Source organism: Uloborus diversus, chromosome 6 (genome assembly GCF_026930045.1).
Source record: "Uloborus diversus isolate 005 chromosome 6, Udiv.v.3.1, whole genome shotgun sequence".
NCBI lineage: Eukaryota > Metazoa > Arthropoda > Arachnida > Araneae > Uloboridae > Uloborus > Uloborus diversus.
Genome location: NC_072736.1, coordinates 41,999,798 through 42,027,452, shown reverse-complemented (window position 1 = coordinate 42,027,452; position 27,655 = coordinate 41,999,798). Strand labels below are relative to the sequence as shown.

General features: G+C 33.3%; 1 protein-coding gene across 2 annotated transcripts; it reads left to right on the top strand.

The window, feature by feature from the left end:
* Positions 1–590: 590 nt before the first annotated feature.
* LOC129224181 (adenosine deaminase-like protein) lies at positions 591–27,104 on the top strand. 2 transcript variants are annotated; one of them, XM_054858599.1, is made up of 9 exons: positions 591–679; positions 2,093–2,159; positions 7,263–7,399; positions 10,603–10,663; positions 12,987–13,283; positions 17,282–17,361; positions 23,651–23,787; positions 24,479–24,579; positions 25,380–27,104. In XM_054858599.1, exons 2-9 carry the CDS (start codon positions 2,106–2,108, stop codon positions 25,566–25,568), a joined length of 1,056 nt encoding a protein of 351 aa, XP_054714574.1. In that variant the 5' UTR covers positions 591–679; positions 2,093–2,105; the 3' UTR covers positions 25,569–27,104. The 2 variants fall into 2 exon arrangements, with proteins under 2 accessions (XP_054714574.1, XP_054714575.1); XM_054858600.1 differs by lacking the exons at positions 591–679; positions 2,093–2,159; positions 7,263–7,399 and adding an exon at positions 9,112–9,132.
* Positions 27,105–27,655: the final 551 nt, after the last annotated feature.

Here is a 27,655-nt window from a genome sequence, read left to right as displayed (position 1 = left end):
AGTAGCTTTAGTTCTATGTAGAACTAAAGCTACATTTACAACAAACGTAGCCTGTTAAATTCATTGCAGTAACAGACATTTATATTGTGAGGCTCTGAGAAGTTGAGCTCTGAAGTTCGTCTGTTTCGTCAGGGGTGCAAGGGGATTCAAGTAAAATTTTCGGAAGACAGTGAAATTTTCGGAAGTTCAGCCTCCCCCCCCCCCCCCATTACCCATGAAAACTCTTCAAATATGCATACTAAAATATTTTTTAAAAGGGTGTTAAGAGGGGGGAGGTGGCTTCTTTTAACATAATTTTTCAGTTTTAGTATGTTTCCAGAACAAAATTTTGGAAATATCGGACCACCAGCATCTCTGCTGTCATTCCAAATCCCAAATCATGACCCTTAAAACAGGGGTTCACCTCTCCCTCCCCCCTTCTGACCCCTGATATCGATGAGACACCACGCTCGGTGAATATCTCTGTTTTTTTAATCAAATCTACTCTATAGTAAACAATTGTAGTAAGAGTTAAAGGTTAGTTTGGTATCAGTCTCAATAGATGGCAGCACGATAAGTTATAAAAGGTTTTTTTTCTTTTCTTTTTTTAAGGATGTTAGTGTTTATTTATCATTTTCAAGTTGTTTTGTTTTGTTACAAGAGCACGTCGAGAGCATGTGCTTGCTCGTGTTCCGTTGATGTCGGAAGTGTACTTTGTTTAGAATTTTTATTGTTTCATACTTTTTAATTCTCGAATTTCTTCAACTTTTTTTCTGGATTCATTGTTGTTTTAATGTCCGGTTTTCAATATCTTGATTTCGCCAGTGAACTTCAATATTTTGTTAGAATAAATGTTTCATAAGAAGGGTCATCGTAATTGCATAAGCTCGATGACTCTGATAACATGAGGTTTGACCCTGAAAATGTTTTACTGTCATAGGCGGGGCTCGCGGAAGGGGGGGGGGGAAACGCCACCCACTCACTTCTAAAAGTAAAGGGGCCTTTTGCCCTCTCACTTTCCAAAGTTAAAAATTATTGATCGATTGAAAAATGAATTTTATAAGTTAGATTGATTTATTTTACGAAAGTAAAAACTTAAATTTCCAAATAAATGGACTTTTCTCATCTTATTTCATAAGAATAGAACTTTGAAATAGAAGGGGAAAGTCTACTGTGGCCAGAGCCAGCCCTAAGCCGATTAGAGCAAAAAGAGCCCAATGGGGCCTTGCGCTAAAAAAATATTTTTTTCCCTCACAAAAGAAAATAAAGGAAACAAAAAGTTCAAATGAACTTAACTGATTGAGCCAGTTGAACATTTTTAAATCCACATCCAAGGCCGTACTCACTGTATCCTCTAACTTCTGGTCAAGAGAAAGAAACTAGGTAGTGTGGGGGGGGAGGGAGGGAACCAAAGTACAAATTCTTAATGATTATCAGCAATTAATACAGTCCGTAATAACGTAAGGTTCAAGGGTCCCTATCCCAGGATCTTACTATCACATTTGCAATGCAGAAATTTGTCAAAATGTCAACCATCAAAATGGACATTTCATGTGACTATACGTTCTTAGGCACTTATCCACATGTGGTCGAGTCGAAAAAAAACTCAACATTCATTTGAGGTTGAGCAAAATGGAAATTAAGGTCGATTTTTGAGTGAAAAACTTTTCGCGAATACAATTTTCCTTTTTTGTAAAAGGAAGTAAAAATCAGAGAAATATGAAATCATAAATCCTCTCAAATGAAGAAATAACATGTTCAGCAAGTTAGAATTAATGTAGATGCTATTTTTGAATGATTAAAAAATATATACACTAGGTCAAACATTTAACATGAAACTTAGGGAACCTAAATATTTTTCCATGCTAAAAGATTTTTATTGAACTGCATGGTATATTCTCTGGATCACTTTATCATTTTGTATTAAACATTTTTTCTTGTTAAGCGTTTTCGTGTTGAGAGTATTACACTATATTAATGTAAGAAATTTTGTAACAATTTATCAGTTCCGGTTCATGAATTTTTGTATTTGCTAATATTAAACTAAAATTTTACAAAATTCTTTGATTTTTTGAATTAACGAAAAACTACTAAGTGTGTGTCTATTTTCTAGTGTATAAACAGAAATGGAGCTCGATGAAAGTAGTTGCATTGCCAAAATAAAAAAATTGCCCAAAACAGTAAGTATAATTCTTGTATTTTCGGCTGTCCTGTCAATTAAATACTAACTTAAAAATTCACTTAACAAACTTGTTATGTGCTATTATTATTATTTCTTTTAATTAAATGTTCACATTTTGACATTGGCAACATTTTTTTATTTCTGATAAACTGCTCCTGTCTGAAACTAATACTGTAAAACTCTTAGCCAATGAAAATACAAAAAAAAATTAAGTTTACACAGTGAAAGATTGTCTGGTGAAAGGGGCTTTTATGTAACTGATATTTGTTTATGCAAGGGTTGTTAGAAAAGTATCCAATCTTATTTTTTTGTGTGAAAACCTGATGGACATGAGCCAAAAGCAAGTCCATGAGCCAACTTTGAACCTTTCTGCACATGCAGGAATTTTTTCCCATCTGTCAATAGTATCGGGCGCTGGCAAATAGAATTTGATTGATGTATGTAAAGTGTAATAAAGAGTTCTTAATTTGAAGTAAAATGACGAAAGGACTGGAGTAGCACAGTCCTTTCAATTTCCTCTTGAATTAGGGGAACAGCCAGAAGTCTTAACGAGCCATATTAGGAGAATAAGGAACAGATTGAATTCAGAGGTCTGGTTTTTTTGCCAAAAATGTCAAAATCGTGTGAGAAATGTGCTGAGGGAAGCCATCTTCATCTATTAAATGGTTTCCACTTGACTCTCACCCAGTTTCTGTCAAAATTTGATGCAGTAGCACCAGGGACGTAACTAGGTCATTTTCAAACAGGGGCAAGACTTCTTTTTGGCGGCGCCCCCCCCCCCCCCCCCCTTTGAAAAAAAAATTCTTTCATAAAGTCAGCATCAGACCTTTCAATATATATTACCCAGAAAATATGCTGAAAACACTCCAACATACATAATTATCAGTAGCGTCACTACGACGGAAGGGGGGGAGGGGGATTCATCCCGAGGTGATACCCATCTCAATGGTAAAACAAAAGGTGGATTTTTAAGTTTTATAAAAATATTAATATTTTAATTCTGAAAAATTCTCCAAAACCTCTCTATACGTATTTTTAAAATCATAACGTCAAAGAAATTGGGTTTGTGGCTGTCCCACGCCCAGGAGACCCCATAACCACCTCATCTTTGAAATTTCGGACACAATTACTTCAGATCCCCATGGTTTGTACCTCGGGGTTTTTTTTTTTTTTTTTTCGAATTAAAGGTATTTTTTCTTTTCTTTTTTGAAATTCATTTTTTAATCTAAAACTTCCCATGCATACTTTTAAGGGGATGAAAGATTTCTCACAGCCGTTTTATGTAATTCACAACCTCTTTTATGTCAGTCCAAAAAAAGTTTTTCACTGTATCAGGTGAAGCTTGATCCAATTTTCTCATTTAATTAGAACAGTAAATGAATAAATATAGGAGTTTCTATTTCATCGGAAGTCATTGGATAAACTCAATTCAAGCCTGGAGCTAAAGAGGGAAATATTATTGGAGAAGATGAATTTGAAAACGTTTTTTCAACCGTACAAAACTGGTCAAGAGCCCTTTAGCCCCTATAGCTGGGAAAGTTTGTGCAATTTAGTTTCAACCCCGAGATAGGGTTATTCTTTGAAGCGTTTTTGTTTTAAAATTACCTAATTTTATTATGCGTATTTTTCTTTTTTTTCGTTGTGTAGGAGCGGGATTTTATTATTGTTCCAATTATAATGAGCTATTAAGTTGTTAGTAATTATGAGCCCTTAACTTAAATTCTATTTTCTAGAAGAGGGGGAGCGGGAATTTCATTTTGCTTTAACTGTAACACATATTTTAATCTAATTCTTCCTAACAGACAATTTAAATCATCGAGAGCCAAATAAGATTTCAAAGCAATAATGGGGGATAGGTGAACGTTAGCGAGCAGATGGCGGCAGACCCCTAGCAGTTTAATCTATATTTTATCTATCAAATATAAATAGAGAACACTATTGTGCAGATGATGCAGTTACATATGAATCAAGCGTAAAATTTACATAAAATGCATTCAAAATTAATTTTCAATGCTTATCTTGTAATGTACGAGTAACTTTCGTTACTATCCACAGAAACAAATGCGTGTTGTTCCTGAAATTGCATGAACTTCATGTTTCCATAGAACTGATAAAAGAGTAAAAGAAAAAAAAAACAGGAGCGGGGGTGGGGGAGAGGCACCAGAATTCCTGCATTTTATAGTAATAGGAAAGCATTTTGTCTCCAGCATACCGCAAAACTTGTTTTAAAAAAACACATATTTTGGGGACTACAAGAGCAAGGTCATTTCTCAGTCTAAAGGAATCAGCTTTTGAAAAAAGAGTTCCTTGTAACACGGAAACACGTATCTGTGCCTGCAGTTTCTTTTCTTTTTCTTTTTTTTTTCAGTAAAACAACGCATCTTTAAAATATTATAATTACATGTTTTCAGCACCCTTTTTTCCAAGTTACTTCCATTTAATGTTTTAATGTTAAATATACGTCAAAAGTACCGAAACGAAATTCAAGTTTGAGAGCTGTGAAAACTGGCTGATTTCCCACCTATTGACGTTAATGTTTGAAGAAATTTTAAACATTGTGAGTGGCAAAACTATATTCATACTAAGCAGAAAATATCTCAATTTAGCCCAATTTTTCTCTAAAAAAACCAATGTTTGCTAAAGAAAATATTGTCAGCCTTCAGAACTTTGAATTAAATCTCAATAATTATAGTGCGAAGTTTTTAAATTAGATAAACAATGTCTTACCAAACGTCTTAAACATTTAACCAAGATGATAATTAAGATGAGGACAGATGATCTTCTTTTTCATGCTCGCTTTAGCTGTCCCCCTAAATTCAGCACCAGATGCAGGGCCCAATTAAGATATCGATGGGCCCTGTGCCAAATACTTTTTTGGAGCCCCCTGTATTCAAACTTTAGATAAATTTAGCCGTTAGATGAAACAATTTTTGCCATAGACTAAAAAAATTTCAGCCATTTGGAAGCCCTAGGCCATGGCCTAGTTGGCCTATTCAGTAATCAGGCCCTGACCAGATTGCTTTTTCGACATATTTTTAAATTGAATTAAAACTACACAAGATGAGCAAAACATACCGTGAAATAATAAAATGAAAAAGGCAAAACTATATCAGAGAAATATGTAGTACGAGAGCTCGTACCACAGAGAAACTCTTCAGAGAATTATTCTATAGGATCAAGATTGTGGGGGTGGAAACTCGCTCCAATTTTTAAAAAGGGGCTACGTCCGAGGGAACGCTGTAAAACGGTATTACCTGAGGCCAGTAGAGTAGACTAGCTCTCGTTCTTTAGACATCACGTTGACAGTTTTATTATGGTTTCATTGTGGATGAAGCAGATTTAAGCATTTCCGCTGCTATTGGGTGATTCTTAGATGAGATGTAATAAGAACTGGTCACTCTAAGAAAATACATTTATGCCATTTACTGCGCTCACCTGCTTTCCGTCCATCTTTTTCATTATCAGCCTGTGCCTGTTCTGAGGGGTTTTTTTTTTATTTTTAATTTCTTCTAAGTTGTTTCTTTGTTTCACTTTTTCCCTGGGTAAAAATATATATTCATGCATTTACTTCGTCAGTTTTGCGCCCCTGAAATCTGGCGCCCGGGGCACGAGCCCCGTCTGCCCCCCTCTAGTTACGTCCCTGAGTAGCACTGCTCCTGTCCTTTCACTATTTTTCTCAAATTTAAAAATCCAACAACACCCCTACACACTAACTCAGGTAAACTCTATTTGTCAGCAACTGACACTAAAGATAGATGTGAAAAAATTCACACATGCCCACAAAGGTTCAAGGTCAGACACACTTGATCATTATCCATCTATCATTAAAAATGCAAGATTAACATGAGGGAAGGCAAACTATTCTGGTGAAACTTTTTTTGTTCTTAGTTATTCATATATAAATATTATATATTCATGGTGTGAATTGCAACTTATACAGATACAAATGTGATGACTAGCAACAGGCTCTGAGCCCAACTAGGCTGGTCCTAGTCAGTTTATTAGTCCCTAATGAAGATTAGTGACCCTCTTAAAGCTTTCAACCCCTTACATTCATGTTCGCCTCTTCGAGTAAGCTGTTCCAGGTGCCCACGACCCTATTAAAGTAATAATTTTCCCCAATTTCCAGATTGGCCTGAGACTTGAATAGCTCAAAACAATAATCCCTCGACCTGCTTTCCATGCAAAAATTTAACCCATTAACATCTTTCATTTTGATAAATTTAAACAGATGGATCATATCCCCTCTGACTCTCCTTTGCTCCAGGCTGTACATATTACACCTTTTAAGTCTGGCATCATAATCTAAATCTGAAAGTCCCCTCACTAGTCTAGTAGCCCTTCTTTGATCCCTTTCCAATACAGAAATATATTTCCTGACATAAGAAGACCAAAACTGAACAGCATACTCCAAATGAAATCTTACCAAACTTCTATATAGGAGCAGTAGAATCTTATTAGATTATGTAATTTTGGAGGATTTCAAGAACTAACTTAACTTTTCAGGAAAATTAATCATTGATGAGTGCTTGTTCTTTTGTCACAAAAATTCCATTATAATATTTTTAAAAAGTTATAATTAGTAGTTCTAATTTTCTTTTGTTGTATTGATTGCTAAAAACTACAATTTAAAAATGATCAGCTATTAGAGCTCTTAAAAGGCTGACTTCTAGTGCTTTTACTTTAGTTACATGTATTGCCAAATCCAAATTAAACGTGCATTTTTTCCCCTTTTCTTGTTTTATTTTTTTCAAGGGAGAGGTTTTTCCCCCCAAACCTCTCCCCCTAGGCATGATCATCATCCAAAGGTATTCATACTCCACTCTTTCAGAGCTGTCATTTAGTTGGGTCACGAGGGGACAATCCCCCCCCCCCCATCCACTCTACCCCAACCCTCACTCCTCAGAGCTTTGAAATTGTTATTTTTTGATACCTATATAAGCGTGATTTTTATTGTTGTTTCTCAATAGAATTATGCAGTGTGTCTATACCCTTTGCACCCCCCCCTTTTCTTGAAAAAAATTTAAGTGAAATGCTGCACATTTTTATAAACCTTTGAACATTTTAGTTCTAAAGTTCCAATTTCAAAACCTTTTTACAGGAACTTCATGCTCATCTAAATGGATCTATAAGTCAAAATACTGCAAAGAAATTAATTGATTTAAAAAAACTTAAGTCTGGAGACAATAGCACTTTTGATTTGAATATCCCCAAATTAGCATCAAATGATCTTCCTGGGTAAGTATTAAACTTTCATCATTTATTTTTCGCTTCGAAAATGTCAGATTCTGTACTATTTTTGGTTTCTGTTGAAATCTAATTATTATTACTTGTATCATTTTTTATTACTTTCTTCTATATCTAATATACAGAAGAAAGTATTGGATTCGTGCAAATTTTCGAATTCTGAATTTTGACGGATTCGAACGTTTTGAGGTGTGCTGAGTCCATTTCGACTATTTTTGGAAAATGTCTGTCTGTCTGTGTGTATGTGTGTGACCAGTTTTTTGTGGCCGCTCTACAGCAAAAACTACCACATGAAATTGAACGAAATTTGGTACACATATGTGCCCCTATGTGAACTTGTGCCCATTGGTTTTTGGCGCGAATTCCTCCAAGGGGGGTTGAGCAATGGGACGTTTTTCGAGTTACGCGTGCTTGCTATTCCTCAGGCAGTAACTGGCGTAATCAAACAAAATTTGGACCACATGTTGCCCCTAACAGGAGCAGGTGCTGATTCAATTTTTGTGTCAATAGCTCAAAGGGGGATTGAGTTATAGAACGTTTTTTGTCGTCAATTGTGACTGCTGTATCTCAAGAAATAACGAACGGAATCAAACAAAAATTTTTTGACAAGTAGCCCTTAATGGGTATAAGAGCTGATTTTATTTTGGTGTCAACAGCTAAAAAGGGGGTAGCGCAATCGCCCATTCTTTTTTTCCATTGTGAGTGCCCTATCTCAAGAAGTAATGCTACGTTCTGGTTGAAATTTGGAATATATGTGAATCCATACGTAAACAGGCTTTGGTTCAATTTTGACTCCAATCGCTCCAAGAGGTGTTGATTTTTTATTTTTTTTGCGAATAAAAATAGCTTTATTAATGCAACAATAAGAAACATAAATCGTAATAGATTGTCGTCTGCGTATTTCTCGTGATTTTAATTGTATGGAAATGATCAGAAATATAATCTCAATAATTTAAAATTTTTAACTGTTGCCATCTTATGTTTGTTAATAAATAAAGTATTTGTAATTAATTCAAGCAAGGCTTTTAAAATAACTTTCAATGTTTGCTTTTTGCTTTGCTTTTACAATAATTCAGACATTGGGATGGTCGTCAAGTTTTTGCATGTGTAATTTTGTTTTTGTTAGGAATATTGCTTCTTCGTCAAGCATGGGGAGGGACCAGAAAAAGGAAAAATATAGAAGAAAGTTTCGTGATGGCCACAACATACTAGTTTATTAATGTATTTAACATCCTTTATTTTTTAGCACATATTATACATTTTTTTTGCAATTTTTTATTTGTTGCCTAGTATACTTTTTTTGATGTGAAAAGTCACAAACTTTTTATTCAAATTGTTGCAAAATTTAAATATTCTAAATGGTGAAACGTTTTTTCAGAAAATCAAAAGAAAATTTCTTGGAACTATTCTTTAATGAATTTTTTGTTATAGCAAAATTTTAATTTAAAGCATTTTAGTTTCCTGTCCAACTTTTCTTCATCAGTAATGCAGTTCAGGAATAGTTCCCCAATCTCTGTTTCTGACTTAGCAGTCACTGCTTTGTGGTAGGATAAAATACAATTTGGTTAATCTTTGCACCAACTCTTTAATTTTCTTGGTTTTCTCATAACCAAGATAGTAATATGTCATCTTCTCTTTGCCATGTTCTAGAAGGGCTTATCCCACTTATGACTAGGGTAAGAACCATAGCTAGATTTGATGCTGTGCAGGTACATGTGCTATAGGTATGTGCATTGACTGAAATTCCTTATAATATCCATATTACACACTTACGATCTTCAAAATTTGAAGAAACATAAAGAAAAAATGTTTACAATTGCTTTCACGAATACATGATTGAAAGAAAAAGACATTTTCTTACTAAAAATTTTGGCTACCCACTGCATGTTGATTTTCATTCATGCAGATAGTTTTGAGCTATGTGCGCAGATACTTTTCATATTGTTACACGTTCAATGCAGCTTCAAACTTTCTTCAAATGAGGACACAGTTCTTAAGAAAAACACTGGAGATTTATTTACAACTATTTACAAGAAATATGCTTAACAACTGCTAAATTAATTATAGCAATTAGGCAAATATTGATTAACACCGTAAACTCAGCGGTAACGCACGTATTCACATCATAATGCACAAAAATACAGCCCAAAAGGATACACAAAACAGAGCTAATACACTCTCAGCGCAACGGCTCCGTCGAGACTGACTTTTTATCATGCGTCAGGACTATTTATAAACATCGAAAGAGAGCTTCTCAAATATTCCAGAAAATCCTACACCGTTCTACCACTTTCTCATTTCTTTCCATTCACAAATTTTAGCATTCAGAAATGAGGGGACCGTATACTTCAGCCGAATGTTAGGGGGTTGTATTTACATTGCATGAAACTATTTACAGGTTACGTTACTGAGACAATTTTAGATGAAAGATAATGCCAAATTTAGCTAGATTACAACAAATTAATCACAAAAAATAATTAATATTTACAGAATTTGTAACAATATTTTTATCTAAATGTGGCAAGAACATGGTTCAGTAAAATTAGCATTTTACTTGGAAAAAGTTAGAGCCCAAGGATTTTCTTCACAAAAACATTTGTTACATCTTCCACAATGACGTCTCAAAAGTCCCCAACTTTTTGCTGTACACTTCCCCCTTTTTTGGAGGGGAGAAAAGGGGAAATTTCAACTCTAAAATTTGAATCTAGGAAAGGGAGATATCATTTTTTTTTTACACTGAGTTGAATAAGGACTCACAACCGAGGGTCCCCTGTTCTTATCAGTTGAATAAGACCACAATCTAACAGATATTACAAATAAAAGAGGGGGTTTTTTGCATAAAAACTAATATTGAAATCCAATTAGGAACTACTTGTTTCAGACTTAAAATCTTATTTTAAAAGAGAATTATAACGTATTGTTTTCAAATAGGCATTGTTAAAGTATCAGTCATAACAGAAATATATAAAGTACTTAAATATGTTTGTTATGCCGTTAATAGTTTTATATTTTGCATTCCCCTCCTCAGATTTGAAATCAATGGAGATGTTTATTTTTTGAGTGCTAGTTTTTCTGTTGCTTACAGAAGATTTAATAACATGTAATCATAATTAGTTATGTAGCTAAGGTTTGTGCTAAATTTGAATCTTATATATTTATCATTTATTTTATTTTATTTTTATTTTTTCCCTCAGATGCTTCGAGCTGTTTTCCCTTTTTCATGAACTAACTGATAGTCCTGAAGCAATTTATTTAGTAAGTATGCATTTGAAAATCATTTTTATGATATTGCTTTGCAATTGAGTTGTGAAAGTTTTGTCTTTGTTGAAAAAAATAATCTATATATCTCATGATTTCACATTGCATTTAATTTTACAACCGTTCTGAAAAATTTGTTTAATTGTTAAACATTTTGTTTATATATACAGGGTGCGGAGAAAGTTCCCACAATTTTGTTTAAAACGTTTTTTTTTTTTTGGCGTTAAAATCGTATGTTGGTGATTTATTTGGCACGTATTGTTTATTGGCATTAAAAGTATTTGAGGTTTAATCATTTGTTCTTTGTTAGTTCATTCAGATAGTGAGCTATGAATCGTGAAAATGTGCGTGTTACTGTCGTTGAATTACACAAGAAGAGAATTAAAACAGCCGATATTATTCGAACGACTGGATTCAAGAGTAAAACAGTCTATGACGCTGTGCAACGCTACAAGGAGACTGGAGGGACTATCGACCGTCCACAGAGTGGTCGTCCAACCATTGCAACGACTCCAGCGAATGTGCAGAAGATCCGCTGTCGCATCCATCGCAGTCCAGAGCACTCAATGCGAAAGATGGCCAAAGAACTGAAGATCAGCGAAAAAAGCGTTGGGACCATTGTGAAAAACAAGTTGGGACTTCGTTCTTACAAGATCAATCGCCTCCACTTCCTCAATGACACAATGAAGCAGAAAAAAATTAATAAAAGCTCGACAGATGCTTCGCTTGACCGCTGGTGCTCGCCTTTCAAAGGTTCTCTTTACCAATGAGAAGATCTTCACCATAACCATCAAAATCATCGCCAACTGCTTAAGAAGGGTCAGAAGATGACCGCTGCTGCGAAAATCACAGGGCACAGTCACTTTCTAACCTCCGTAATGTTCTGGGCTGGCATTTGTCCCACTGGGAAGATGAAGCTTGTTTTCATCGACAGAAATGTCAAAATTAATGCTGCGAGCTATCAGCAGCGGGTTCTATGCAATGTACTGAGGCCATGGGCAACAGAACACTTTGGTCAAGATATATTCACACCCAACAAGACTGAACTCCTGCGCGTTCGGCCCGATCGAGGATTGCCATCTGCGAAGATCTGTTCCCTGGTTTTTGGAGCAAGGATGTTTGGCCCCCTAACTCACCGGACCTCAATTCAATGCATTACTCTGTGTGGTCAATCTTGGAGGAAAAAATCTCAGGAAAACGATGCGCCATGGTCGACATGCTCAAAACGGCTCTGAGGCGTGCCTGGAATGAGACAACGGTGGATACGTGTGCGAGCATCATCAGCAATTTCAGACTGCGACTCCGTAAATGTATTGAAGCCCAAAGAGCCAATTTTGAGCAACTGTTATAATTTTTTTGTTTAATGTTATTATTATTGTTTCAATAAAGAGTTTTTATTGCTTTAACTTGTTGATTTGTTGAATTATGTGTTAGTTACAGCCTATTGAAATATCTAATAAAATTGTGGCAACTTTCTCCGCACCCTGTATATATATATATATATATATATATATATATATATATATATATATATATATATATATATATATATATATATATATATATATATATATATATTTGCTTAAAGATTTGTGTTGGGTAATGTTTTGTAAAGTAAAAACAAACCCTTTTAAAGGAAAGACTTAACCACCTTAAAATAAAATAAGAAATAACAAGATTTAATTGCACAAAATTGCAGATTACTGCATACACGTGTTTCGAGATTACAAGGAGCCCTTTTCAATGCAAAATAAATGAGCTTATGGATAAAATGTCTGCCAGTTGCGATCCCCAAAAAACGTGTATGCAGTAATCTGAAATTTTATGCAATTAAATGTAATTTCATATTTTACTTTTCAAACACAAAAGTATTCATTCAACTTCACCTTCAAGTACCTTTTTTTTTGGAATGAATGTGTAAATGTATTTATTATTTTTCCTAAACCAACTTCCTCAACTAAGTCCCTAATTCATACTCCCTCCATCCCCTCCCCCTTATCCAAGTGGTAAATTATGTAAAAAATACCTACTACATAAATTTATAAAAATTAAAGTGTTTAGTGTGTGTGTGTTTTAAAAGCATCTTATTTGAATGGCATGATTGAAAACATATGATTTGGCTGCTAATTTTTATTGCAAAATCCTATATTATATAGAAATAATAATAAAAGCAGTAAAATCTTATATATCGAAAGAAAGCTTAGATAGAGATTGCAATTATCTTTTTTAAACTTTCAAAATGATTTCTTTGTGCATGTTTGATTGTTTGCCCAAAAACCGCAAAGATGTTAAAATCTATTGTTTAATACATTGATTTCAGGCAACATGTGATGTTATCAAAGAGTTTTATGAAGATAACGTACTTTACTTAGAGCTCAGAACAACACCAAAAGCTTCTTTTGCTGGTCATATGACTCAGAAAAGCTATGTGGAAGTAGTCGTGAAAGCAATTGAAGACACTTGTTCGACTGTGTGCCAAAAAATGACTGTGAAACTTCTTTTATCAATCGACAGAAAAAGGTCTGTAACAGATGCTGAAGAAACAATGAAGATTGCAGAAGAATACACAACCTCAACTACTAAAATCGTTGGTGTTGATTTAAGTGGTAATCCTGTGGTATGTATTTTATGTTAAAGATTTTATTCATAGTTATTTCTCATGCAGTTTCCTTTAAATTAAAGCATTTACAAATACAAATGTAAATACAAATTTGACAAGCAGCAACAAGCACTAGGCTGGTCCAAGCCAGTTTATTAGTCCCCAATGAAGATCAATGTCCCTTTTAAAGCTATCCAACCCCTTGCTCATTACTGTCTCTTCCAGTAAGCCATTCCAAGAGCCAACAACCCTACTAAAGTAATAACTTTTCTAATTTCCAGATTAGCCTGAGATTTGAACAGCTTAAAACAATGACCCCCTCTTCTTTATGTATTTATAAATTTTAACAACTGAATTATGTCCCTTCCGACTCTTTTTTTCTCCTGTCGATACATATTAAGACTTTTAAGTCTGGCATCAGGGGTATCCATAGGGGGAGGGATTACGGCGCAAGTTGCGCCATCTAAATTTTTTGGGGGGCGGGGATTTTTAATTTTTTATATTTTTTATTTAAATTTATTTATTTATTTTTAATCAAAAATTATTTATTTTATTCTATTCTATTTATATCTTATTTCATTTATTTATTTAGCTTGTGTGTATGTGTATGTCATTGGCATAGCACAAAACATTTCTAATTATATAATAATAATAATAATTAAAAATGGGTAAATCTATTATAAATGAATGTTTGTCTGTATGTCATCCATGAACTCAAAAACTACCCAGCAGATTTGGCTGAAACTTTCACCGTTTGTTATTTTTGGTACTGGGAATGTTTATAGACCAGTTCAAAAAAAATCAGATCGATAGTTCCTTTTTTATTCCAATTTAAGTCACAATCCATTGGATAAATACAAATAAAATTATCGGCTGCAGAAATTAATTCGCGTGAAAGATCTCATTGATAAGAAGTTAGCTGTTGCCATTTTTCTTGAGTTTGAACAAATAAATTCTTTCTTTATTGTTTTATGGCTTTTCATGCAACGGGGGGATTTAAAACTTTTTCTATTTGATATTTTTAGCGATTGATTGATCTTGCAAACTGCGTGAGTACAAAATTTGAGTATAGTCACGGCTTCGCTTGATACCTGGACCGATTATTATGAAAATTGTTATATATATGTATTTTTCCACAGAGAAGGTGCATAATATGCTCATTGAAGCCACTCGCCACCAGGTGGCACTGCAGAGTAGCAACTTCTGCCCCGTTCAACCGATTGTCATGAAAATCAGTATAATGATGTATTTTTTTGTTGGCGTAGCAACGCGCATCAGGTACAGCTAGTGAATAAATAAAAAAATAAATAAAAAATATTTTAAAAAATAAATTAATTGAAAAAAAGAGAGCTAAAAAATTTAAAAGGTAAAGAGGGTTGAGAAAAAAGGGAGGGGGGGATTTGCGCCATTGAACTTGGGGAGGGGATGGGCATCCTTGTCTGGCATCATAATATAAATCTGAAAGCCTCCTTACTACATTAGTAGCCCTTCTTTGAACCCTTTCCAATAAAAAAATATTTTTCTTCTGATAAGGAGACCAAAACTGAACAGCATACTCTAAATGAGGTCTTACCAAACTTTTATATCAAGGCAGAAGAACCTTTTTTGATTTGTTTGAAATAGATCGATTGATAAATCGTTACCAAGCATTCTGCTGGCTTTGTTACTTGCAATGCTGCACTGTTGACTAAACTTGAAACCCTGATTTATTAACTGACCCAGATCAAGAACATTTTCTGCCTGACTAATAACTGAACCCTGTAAGTAATAACTGACACGCTTATTTCCCTGACCTAAATGTAGCACTTGGCATTTCCTAACATTAACTACCATACAAGGGCGTCCATATGCAAAATTTTAAGGGAAGGCTCAGATATTTTTCTCATGATTTAGCAGGATATTTTCCCCAGGGAAACCAGTTTCAATACAGATTAGAGTTATTAAAATTTGACATTTTTAATAACTTATTCATTAATGGCTTGAGAAGAAACGTTTTTTTCATTTTTGCAAAGAAAAAAGTACTAAGAGCAAGGAAATTCTAATTTCTAAGAGAGGACTTGAGCTCTCACTTGCTCCTCCCCCCCCCCCCTCTCAATATGGGCGCCCATGCTACCACTCCGCACCAGGGATGTTCCCATCAATTTTTCTTAGAGTATACTCCCAGTAATTTATTACGCACAAGAAGTGTATGCGATCATATACATAATATGTCATAATACGAAATTTTTTGAAGCTTGAGAGTATACGCTATATGTCTAGAAAATGTTTGAGAGTGTACGCCGTATTTGGAGTATAACCTATGGAAACACCACTTTCCACACTTATCGGAACATCTAGTAAATCTAATCTTCTTGCAGCTGTCTTACTTGTTCTTCATTTTTTACCATCCCCATAATTTTGATGTCGTGAGCAAAACAATTCATGCTTCCAGAAATATTTTCATGAATTCGCTATATATATTTTTGAAAAGATAATTTTGAATTTACCAACTACCAATAACTTAAATTTTCAACTGTTAGATTTTTTTCCTCCAAGACTTCCTTTGCTGATAAAACTAAAAAAAAAGTTAGTATGTCGAGTATGTGTCACATCTTTTTCCAAAGTTTGATTTATTGTGACTAATGTGATTTTTCATTACTAAAATATTACTCAAAAGGGTACTTTTCCGTTAGCCGGACGCAAGCAAAAAATCGCCAAATGATTATGCCCAACGCCAAGCGAATATGCCCAACAAGGGTTGTAAGAAAATTGGCAAATTTCGACATCAATTCGGCGAAGCATTGCTTGGGGTTGGGCTTAATCATTTGGCGATTTTTGCTTGCGCCGTGCTAACGGAAAAATACCCTCAAATCCTCAAAAGTGCAATATTTTACACAGATGAGATTAAATATGTGTCAAACGCTTTGGTGCATATTCCATTTGGAAAAGAAGGAAAGATTTCACTTAACACAGCATCCATTAAACTGGTAATCCCAGTCTGAAACTTCCTATTTGAAATCAAATTCGATTTTTATATGCAACTTGTTCTTTCTCCCTTATAAAAACATGTATAGTAGAACCTTTTTTATCCAGCCCTCTTCAATCCAGATCTCTGAACAACCTGGATCAAACTTGAAAAAAAAATTGCATTCACACTAAGAGTTATTATAAAATGATTAAGTAATTGTTATTAACATTTTAAAGATAAATTGAGATCTTCTAATATTTGATGCTGTATTTATTTATTTAGTTAACATTAAGCAAATTTGTGTTTTAAATATTTTGTACACTTAATCAATTACATACGGGGCAAAGTGAAGCAGATTATTTTGTTTACTTACACAATCATTTACTAAATCATGTATGTATTCATTTATTAAGTAATTCATTTACATTCCTTCATTTAGTAATTCACTTATTTATCCATTCATTCACTTATTTTCTTATTCATTCACTCATTTGCTCACTGGTTTATTTTTCTTCATGTATTAATTAATTTATTTATTTGATTTTTCATTTATTGTTTAATTATTTCATTTATTTATTCAACCTTTTATTTGCTGTTTTTGATCAAAAATATATTTTATAATTGAATAGAGAATGTTATTGGAAAAATTATTAATTTTTCACTTTGCCTCATGGAAAAAAAGGGCAGAGGGGGAATTTTCCGCTTTTTTTTTCTTTTTTTTTTGAAGACGCAAATTTACTACCGAAAAGAAAAAATAATACTTCAATACAAGTTTTACTATAAAATACAATGTTCCTTTTTTATGTACTGTAATTTTCAAAACAAATTTCCAATTTGTTCACTTTGTCCCACATTTCCCTACAACAAGCTAAGGATAGCATAAGCAATTTGAATAGAGCTGCTTGTAGTTTTGAGGTTGGTGAGCAATTGGGAAGATGAATTCAATTATTTTCATTCATGTTTTTTTTTTTTTTACTAATTTTATTTTTATTTATTTATTTATTTATTTTTATGCTTCTCAATGTTCTTTCTATTGCAAAACAATTAACCATCTTGTAATATTTTCCAGTGTGATGCTAGGCATCTTTTCCCAGTACTTGAATATGTTAAAAAAGCTGGTCTCAACTTAACAGTTCACATATCTGAAGTAAGTATTAATTCTGTACAATTTGTTTTGTCTCCTCAATATCTTATATGTAAAAATGTAGTGTCCGTATGGGTGCTACCGCAAATTTTGAGAAGTAGTCAACGGATTTACCTGAAATTTTTACACAACATTTCTTTTGTGTAGAAGTGTACCCATAAAAAGTTTTTATCCACAAAATTCTAAGTATTTCACATGGTTAATTAAGAACATTTATGTTTGACTAATGATTTGTATTTTTGCCCATTGTTAAGCAAGACTTGAAGTTGAATGCTGTTACAAGCTGTACATACATTATGTGCAAAAAACAATCATGGTTAATTTTTTCCAATAAAAAACAAGCAATTTAGATTCAATTATTTGGAAGAAGTTACTATCTATAAAGTTCATAGCTGTTAATGTTTAGTGAATCACAAAAATTTTTGGAGCAAAAGAAGCCCTCTTCAGAAGGGGACAAAAGTAGCTTATTTTTGTCACATAGCTTCATTATCATATTCAAAAGCACTGGTCTCAACCTTTTTTGATCAAAGGCAAAGGTGCATAGAGGAATTTTTAAAAGCAGGGGCGATTGCTTTTTATTGCTTACCACTTACTACATTACGCAGTTTACAAATGTTGATTCCAAATGGTTTCAACCAATTCCGAAACATTTCTGAGAAAGAGACTCAAACTTCCTTTCTCTAACATCGTCAAAGATTTTTTGTGAACTTGAATATCGAAAAATTACCACTGAAGAGTCCCTCAAAGTAAGTGCAGTCGCCCCCATCCTTTGTATGCATGCCTGCTTAAGGGTCACATTGTTTATTTCTGAGACAAAGTGGGCCAAATTTTTGTCAGTTGAAGTGGTATCACCCTGATATAACAATGTGATAATTCAAATGCATCTTTTGTTATTTTTGACTTTATAATGATCATAAATTAATGCTATATTTTAGGAAGAGGATTGCAATTGGGTAAAAGATTGAGTTCATAATTACAGTAGAATTGGCATATACACTACTTAGTAATAAACTTTTATAAATAAACAAATTTATTAAATAAGGCTCAAAAGTAAAAATATAACATCAAAAAAAAAAAAAAAAGGTTAGACAAAAAAAAAAGATGCAGGTGAAATGTGCATAATGGTTACATCAGAGTGATTCCACGTCAATTGACCTGATTTTTCCAAACTGTCCCCGCTCGATCATCCCTGAATGGGATGAAATTTTATAGAGGCGTAGAGATGTCTTTGAAACTAGCCTGATGCTAATTTTCAGCTTCTGAGAGCCGAATCCTGAGGATCTAGGATCTCCAAAATATAGTGCTCCAAAATGGCAGATCAGCTTTGTGAGAAGAATTACCATGTTGTGGTCAAGATTACACAAAAATTTATTACACTGGAAGCATGAAATTTTGGGAGCTTTAAGTACATTTGGCTGTTGATTTGTTCCAGTATTTATGTGAGTTTGAGCTCTTAAGGTTTTGAGTAACAAGCTTATAAACTCGTGAAAAAATGCTCTTTTATACAGAAATCATCATTTTTGAGACCATTTAATTAAGTAAGATGATTAGCTCTCATGGTTTTCTGACATGAATCTAGAACTACACCACATAGAGCATAATTACAGCTCTTGCTCGAAGTTATTGACTCAGGCGTTTTAGAGTAATTGACCTAAACTGATTCTTTTTGTTTCAAATTATCAACTTTGTGACTGCATAATTAAAAAGTTGATTAGTTTGCCATAGGTTTCTAACCTGGAACTTAAACTACGCCACTCAGATTATAACGACAGCTGTGTCCCAAAGTTGTTGACCCGTTGCGGTTAAAGTTATCGACCTCTAAAGTTATGCCTTTTTTAAAAAATCGACTTTGAGACCGTTTAACTATTAAAGTCAAGAGAAACAAAAGCTATTTTATATTTTTCTTATTACTTTACTGTGGTAAGTAGTTAATCATACACTTATTTCCGAGTGTTACTGAAGGCTTTAGCAGATATCTGGGCCTAAACAAAGTAAAAAAAGTAGCAGTTTCAATCAGGGCCGGATTTAGAAGTGTGGAGGCCCCGGGGCAGCGAAGGAGTGGAGACCCCTATTCAGGGTTTGAAAAGATCATCATATTTTCGAAAATATCCAATACTTTGATATATATCCGAATATTTATATATATATATATATGTATATATCCAATATTTTTGACCCGTGAAAGTTAAGATATTTTGTAAAAATTTTATTGTGGGGGCCCCTTTGTTGTGGAGGCCCCGGGGCAGTAGCCCCGCCTGCCTTCCCCTAAATCCGGCCCTGGTTTCAATTGACCTTTGCTCTCAAAGCCATGAGTGAGCCACCAAAATATATATGTTAGCATGTACCTAGTGTCAAGTAGATCCTTATTTAAAAGAATTGGCTTGGTTCAGTCATTGCTTTTGAAGCAAAGCATTCATACATTTAGCTCTTTTTTTTTTTTCACGTCCTTAAACTTTGACCCCTACTCAAGGACAAATAAATCGGTTTTTTGAAAAAAGAAACTTAAATTTTTCTTATCATAGTACCACTAACATATCCTGAAATTTTTCACGAAAATTGAAGACATCAACTATTAAAAGTGTCCGGCTTTAAAAAAAAAAAAGACTCTTAAAGCCTGTTGGAATTCTGGCAAAGGCTCTACACTTCTTGAAGTGGATTCTGCATCTATAAACGATGAGTGGAGAGTAGGGTCTGGTGGGGTAAAGTGGTCATAAAATCGTAGGTTTTCAACTTACGTGGATAATAAATACAATAAATTCTTTAAATACTTCAATTTTTTTTGTTATTATTTTACATTGCATTATTAAAGAACACGTACATTGAATTTCAGGAAAAAAAAATATTGATTTAAGTAGTTTTATAACATTTTCATTTCCCTTTGTATTTATGACCACTTTACCCCATGGGGTGGGGGAAAGTGGTCATAGCATGGGGTAAAGTGGTCATAGTTAAAAACAGCTACAAAACTGTTACAAATAACCCTATTATTTGTATATTTTGGTTGTTTTTATAGTTACAAGTACATGTACGAGTATATGCGGGTATGCACGAGTATATACGTGTCGTTTAAACAAGAGTAAACATGTTCATATATGAATAAATACATGTATACATGAGATATATGCATGCATGTGCCTACTCAAGTATATTCGCGTATACACGAGCGTATAAGCATGTATACGTGATTGCCTACAGGAGTGTATACGTGTCTACACGAGTATATACGAGTCACGTGTATATGCGAGTATATACGCGCAAAACGAACATCATTTGCGTGTTTGCACATGTATCTCGAGTATATATGTGCATACCTGAGTTTCTGAGTATATATGTGTATAGTCGACGCATATACGCATATATAAGTGTACATAGATACTCTACTGGCCATTAAAATTGCTACACCAAGAAGAAATTGCCAGAATGAAGCTAAATTTTACATACGTGATAATAAAATTGACATTAGAAAGTGATTACAAAATTAAAGCAAATTGATCATTTATGGTTGGAAAAATCTCGAATAAATGGAGGTTTAAGTACCCTGTAAAGCCACCTCTAGCTGTGAATGTACGATGTACATGAAGCGAAACAATCGGGCATTGAGACATAACAGTCTCCTACGATATCCTGCGTCATCTCGTACCACAGTTGCTGTAAACGTGCCACTAATTCGATCAAACTCATACGTGTTAGCACTCACGACGGGGCTCCCAGGAAATATTTTTTTAACATTACAATGCTCGAGTCAAACACAGCAAGGGTGTAAAGGGATTTCCTCTTCCGCATTATCACTTTCTCTGGTCTGCGTGATGCTCTGGTCTGCGATTTGTGACTTGTCACAAATTGAGCATATCTGGGATCACTTGAGACGGTAAATTGGACAGCCTGTTTATTTGATCAAATTAGTGGCGCGTTTACAGCAACTGTGGTACGAGAAGACGTAAGACATCGTACGAAACTGCTGTACCTCAATGCTCGACCGTATCGGTTCTTAAATTCCAACTAGAGGTGGCGCAACAGGGTACTTAAACCTCCATTCATGTGAGATTTTTCCAGTAATAAATGATCATTTTGCTTTCATTTTGTAATCGTTTTCTAGTGTCAATGTTGCCATCACGTGTGCAAAATTTTGTTTCATTCAGATTATTCCTTCTTGGTGTAGCAATTTTAACGGCCAGTAGTGTACTTACATACATATACGGGTATACACGAGTTAATTCGTGGATATATCCAGTGCGTGTTTGGTACGTGCCTACTCACGCATATATATATATATATATATATATATATATATATATGTGGAAGCAAGAGTATATACGTATGCTTACGTGTAAACACGATTATATACTTGTTAGACGTATATACGTACATTTACGTGTAAACATCAGTACATGCAGTGGCGTAGCTAGACCCGACTTTCGGGGGGGGTTACTTCTTTTATATATATATATATATATATATATATATATATATATATATATATATATATATATATATATATATATATATATATATATATATATATAATATATATATATATATATATATATATATATATATATATATATTATATATATATATATATATATATATATATATATATATATATATTATATATATATTATATATATATATATATATATATATATTATATATGTGTGTGTGTGTGTAATCGCTTGGAATTTTTTCCTTTCTCTTCTCTCTTCTTTTTCTCTTTTTTTTTGAGACTAACTTTTCGGGGGGGGTTTTGTCCCCAAAACCCCCCCCTTAGCTACGCCCCTGAGTACATGTATCCACGTATATCTACGAGTATATCCGCTAATATACATGTATGCTTACATAGTGAATCCAAGATCTTGGGCAAAATCTAAGTGATGTGAAAGGGGAGGATAAGAAGCAAAGAATCGTAAGGAACTTATGGTCGTTGACGCGCTACATGCACACAAAGCCAGAAATCGATGGAATGAAAACAGGTCACAAATTAGTTACACAAAGATGATTTTACCCGACATTTTAGTTCTTAAGAAATATTTAGACAGTTGTTAAAAAGTAAGGCCTGTAGCAGCTCTAATACACGCATTGCAACAAAGGCGCAGCGACTGATGAAAGTTTTTTCAAGAGTCTCGTAATTGCAACAGAGTGATCACGACGCATGTATTACAGATGCCGGCCGCAAGTTTCATCAATGACTTAAAACTTTCATAAGTCGTTGTGTAAAATTGTCTTTTTTTTTGTAATAAATTTGTGACCTGTTTTGCATTCATTAGTTTCTGGCTTTGCGTGCATGTAGCGCGTCAGCGTTTAGTTTGTGGCCATATGTTTCTTAAGATTCTTACTTCTTATCCTCCTCTCTAACACCTTTTAAAAATTTGCCCAAGAGTTTAAACTCACCCTGCATGCATGTATATCATATGCTAGTATGTAAGTGTCAGCTCGAGCATGTACGTGTATATACATCGTGTCTACCTGAGTATATAAGTGTTCGTATATGTACGAGTATAAGCGGGTATATACGTGTATAGTCGAATGTATATCTGTATAGATAAAAAATACTAGGAGATACCCAAATACGTGTTTATTGGTGCATTTATGTGAATACGTATATATACGTGCCTACAGGAGTATATGTGTATGCATGTGCATATACTCATATATTTAACCTTGTTTACTGTAAAAACAATACATATTAAGTGAAATTAATATTTAATTGATACCTGCCTTATACTTAAAGATTAAGTGATTTTAAAAGAACAATATTCGTTAAACCTAATATTATGACCACTTTACCCCATCTTACTAAAATTGTTCTAAAAAATTATTCAAAAGAGATTCAGCTAACTGCTAATGAGTATGAGTTCTTGAGACATGTAGGTAGCTTCCTGTGCAGTCAATCTGTTCATAATTCAAACAAACAAAATTTCCCAAGGAAGTTAAAAAAGGTGTTTATATTTTTAAAAAATTCATAATCACTCAAAATATTTTTTTTTTACCAAATAAAATTTTGCCAGTTGTAAAATTTTGTATTCAAAATGTAGTTTCTAACTGCACTACTCTAAAATAAAATTTTCACATTCATTCGAACATTTATTTTTAAGGTATAACCATTTATTTGAATTATGACCACTTTACCCCATTGACCACTTTCCCCCACCAGACCCTATACTTCCAATTGGAAGTTTCTTCTTCTATTATTTCATATCATATGAATTATTTAAAAATGTACCGTAATCTATTGAACTTTTAAATAACTTCTTTTAGAAAATACTTTTATGAATTGATTTTTTTTTCCTTTCTGGTGCCAAATACATTTGAAGAAGTGGAAGCCTTATTAAAAATTCATCCTGATAGATTAGGTCATGGAACTTATCTGCACCCTAGCAAAGGGGGATCTGAGAAGAATTATGATTTGCTAAAACAGCTAAAGATACCATTAGGTAACGTATTTTTTAAAATTGTTTATTTCAGCTAGAATTTTAAATTATTTAAATAATAGGCAAGGACACCCATTGGGTTGTAAGGCTACTGTTTACTTTTGAAGGTCTGTAGAAAAATATACATGTTCATTAACAGAAGAGAGGGAAACCTTACAAGTAAAATTTCGTTATGGTATTTTTATAACTCCCCATAATTGCAAAAACTTATACAAGAGCAAATTGTGCACATTACAGGAAACAGATCAAACTAGATGACAAAAAAGCTCATAGGGGAGGAATTTTTACATAAAAAACTGCTCTGTTGCTCGTTTATGTGAGTAAGTATAGTATATATCTAAAAATCTGTAAGTAATATAGACCTTTAGCACTAAGTAGTGTTGATCCAAAAAATCAAGTTTTAACTAATAGTGTAAATCTAAAAATTTTAAAATTAATAAGTAGTGAAGATCTAAAAATCAGGTTTCATTATTTATCATATCATGTCTCTTCTGATCATTTTTGAATCCTTTTTTCAAACATTTACCATGTAGAATTTTTATTACTGTTCCATTATGTTTAAAATTTGTACACAATATTTATTTTACTAATCCTTTGCTTTATTTCTCATAAAGAATTTCAGAAAAATTACTTGAAGTTTAAACATCACTGCATTAAAATATGACATACTATTGTTGTTCTTTTATTCTAATAGAAGTTTGTCTCACATCTAATGTGATCAGCAAAACTGTAGAATCATACGAAAGTCATCATTTTCCACTCTTCAGGGATATTGGTTATCCAATTGTACTATGCGTAAGTATTTATAAATATTTAAACCTGCCACTTTTCATTAAAGGTCTTTGCTTTAGCCTTCTGAAAGTCAATCTTCACGTATATGACTGTACGTGTTAAAAATAAATGTGTACTGTGCAACAACTTCTTTATTTTCATTTCACATTCGTGTTCCTTGGAGCCAGACTAACGTAAGTCACATAATTGCTACTTTACAGGGGAGTGGAAAAACAATCGCTTGGTGCATACAAAGGAATGGACTCCTGTTTTTTTTTTTTTTTTTTTGTTTTTTAAGATTACGTTCATATGGCTCAATGCAGAATAGCATTCTACATTCAATGCACTAATAAAGGTAAAATCGCAATTTTTGGACTTCTGTTAGTCTGCCTCTGAGGTACAGATTTATTGATTAATGTTTTAAAAAGTCAGCAGATATGAAATACTGGCCAATGCTGAAAACCAATAACCAAATAAAGCTGAAGCAATTAACTTTCTACTTAAGTCTTAATAGAAATTTTTTAAAACCACCTGTGAACTCACCAGTGTTTCCTCACATAGGCTTTTTTTGCAGTATTTTTAAATGCAATAGGTCACATGTCAAATATGGTCAATGGCAGAACTTATTTATTTCTTCCATTGAACCAACAAACTTAGTGATGCATGTTCCTATGGGTTGGTGGTATCACTTAACGTATAAATCATTGATTGCAGAGAATATTAATTTTACCATATTTATTGCAAATGAAGTTTAACATGTTTGTTTGATCTGCTTTTTAAATGGAAATCCTTGTAGAATATGTAATATTATTTTTGCATTTCAGACTGATGATAAAGGAGTGTTTGATACAACATTATCGAAAGAATATTACCTGGCGTCCAAGTACTATGGCTTGATGGAAGATGACCTTTTTAATCATTCCTTTAACAGTATAAATTACATATTTGCTACAGAACAAGAAAAATGTCAATTGCAAGAGCTTTGGAAGCAGCAAAATAATAAAAACAATTAAGACCAACATTGGAAAAAGATGCAAGAATGCTTTTATATACATATCTATATATTTTAAATAAAAATGTTACTAAAATAAGTGGTTCCTGATTATAGAATTTGTTTTGGCAATGGCAAGTTAGTTGAAAGATTAAGTAAAATTTCTTTATCACCCAATTTAAAGGGGAAAATGTTATACTGCTACTTTTCACACTAGAGAACACATGAAAGTCTGCCATTAAAAAAAAAATCTTCAGTCACCTTAGTACTATATTCTTGCTGTGTATAAAATAAAAAAGCTTCAAATCCTTTACAGAGTAGGTAAAATGTTTCACAGTGAAAAGATTTTCGGTTTCTAGAATCATTTGAAAACCTCGACAGACATTTGTCAGTATCTTTATATATTAATAGGCAAGCCGTTTTCTTTCGGTACTGATTTCTCCTCTGTTTGTGAACCGATTTCCTTCATTCTTTTTTTGTTTGGTAGCTGTTGCCGAGTTTTAGTGTCATCAATAAATTTTTTTGAAATCGAACAATTAACGGGAATATTAATTAAAAACGCGTTTTCGTCCTAAATGGCTCTTTCTACGCGAACGGATGGTCCAATTGTTTCGAATTTGATATGGTTGGAAAGGTCTTTGAAAAATACTCCTTACGAAGAAATTGTCAGGGCTCCTAAGGTCCAACAACCTAAATCCACTAGAAAAAAAGTTATAAGCGTTTTTTAGTTGGCGAAACTCAAAAATTTTAATTTTATACTTTTTCCATTGTTGAAATTCATTGTTGGAAGCTTGAAACATTAACTTTTAATTCATTTTTTAAACCACTTTTTTTACACGAAAACTGCATTTTAGCGCTTCGAGTTTGGTATGGTTGGAAAGATCGTGAAAAGTACTTTAAAAAATGTTTACCCCCCGTTTATGGCTCAAAAATGTTAATTCGCTAAGATGACTAGAAAATGAGTTACAAGCAATTATAAGTTAGCGAACATTCATTTTTATTTGCTATTTCACGCGACATAGTTAGTGTGAAGAACTTGCTGGATAATATTATGCGTTGCCATTTCTCGCGTGAGCGTAAATGAAATTCTTACATTTGTTTTCATTATTGAGGCTTATACGGGAATTTAAAATATTTTCATTTTGATTATATTTTTTTGCGATTTGATTATTTACATAAATTATTTTACGGAGTGAGGGAGGACTTTCAGTTTCGAGAAAATTACCTTCTTTTCACAATAATACCTGCATTTGCTATCGCCAGCAACAAATCTCAAGGTGAAACTTTTGATAAAATTGGCGTATTATTACGACGTCTAGTGCTTTTGCATGGACAATGGGGTTGTTTCCTTCGAAAATACTACTTTAGTCACTAAAATTGATAGAATAAGCAAAAAAAGAAAAACATAGACCCAGAAAATATTTTTATTTCTCCAACAGTTGTTTTTTAATTAATTTTTTTAAATGTCCCGACTTCTCAAACAAGGCGTGGTCTTGATGACGTCACAAATGATGCATTTTGGTGCATCTTTCCACCAGGGTTCCATGTTATGAAAATCAACAAGCGAATTAAAATTGCGCTCTACGCTTGCTATCTACCATATCGTTGCCAATACACATGAGTAAAGATGCAAATTAAATATTTTGGTCTGAATGGCAACACTGAATGGCATTTCATCATTTGTGATGGCATCGGGCAGAAACATAAACAATGAAAGCGCACCGATTTAAGAAATTTTTTTAAAATATTAAACTTAAACAAATTATTTAAAAAATGGTCATATCCCATGTTTTTAAGCATGCTATTTCAGAAAAAAATACTTTTAAAATTTCGGAAATGACCCCATTATATGTTGCCGCGAGTAGAGTTCGTTCATTTAACTGTTAGAAATTTTATATTTAACGGCAAAGGACACTCCTACTTTTACAAAGAATATTGTTTATACAGAAGTTTTACATATTAAAAGAGTTTTACAGTATTATTTAATTCGGGAAGACTTCCATAATTGTGAAATTGGCGAACTTTATCCATTGGTGTCTAATTTTTGGAACCAATGTCATCGCGAGAAATATTTTTCTTTTGCATTCGTAAAACAAGAGTAGAGAAATT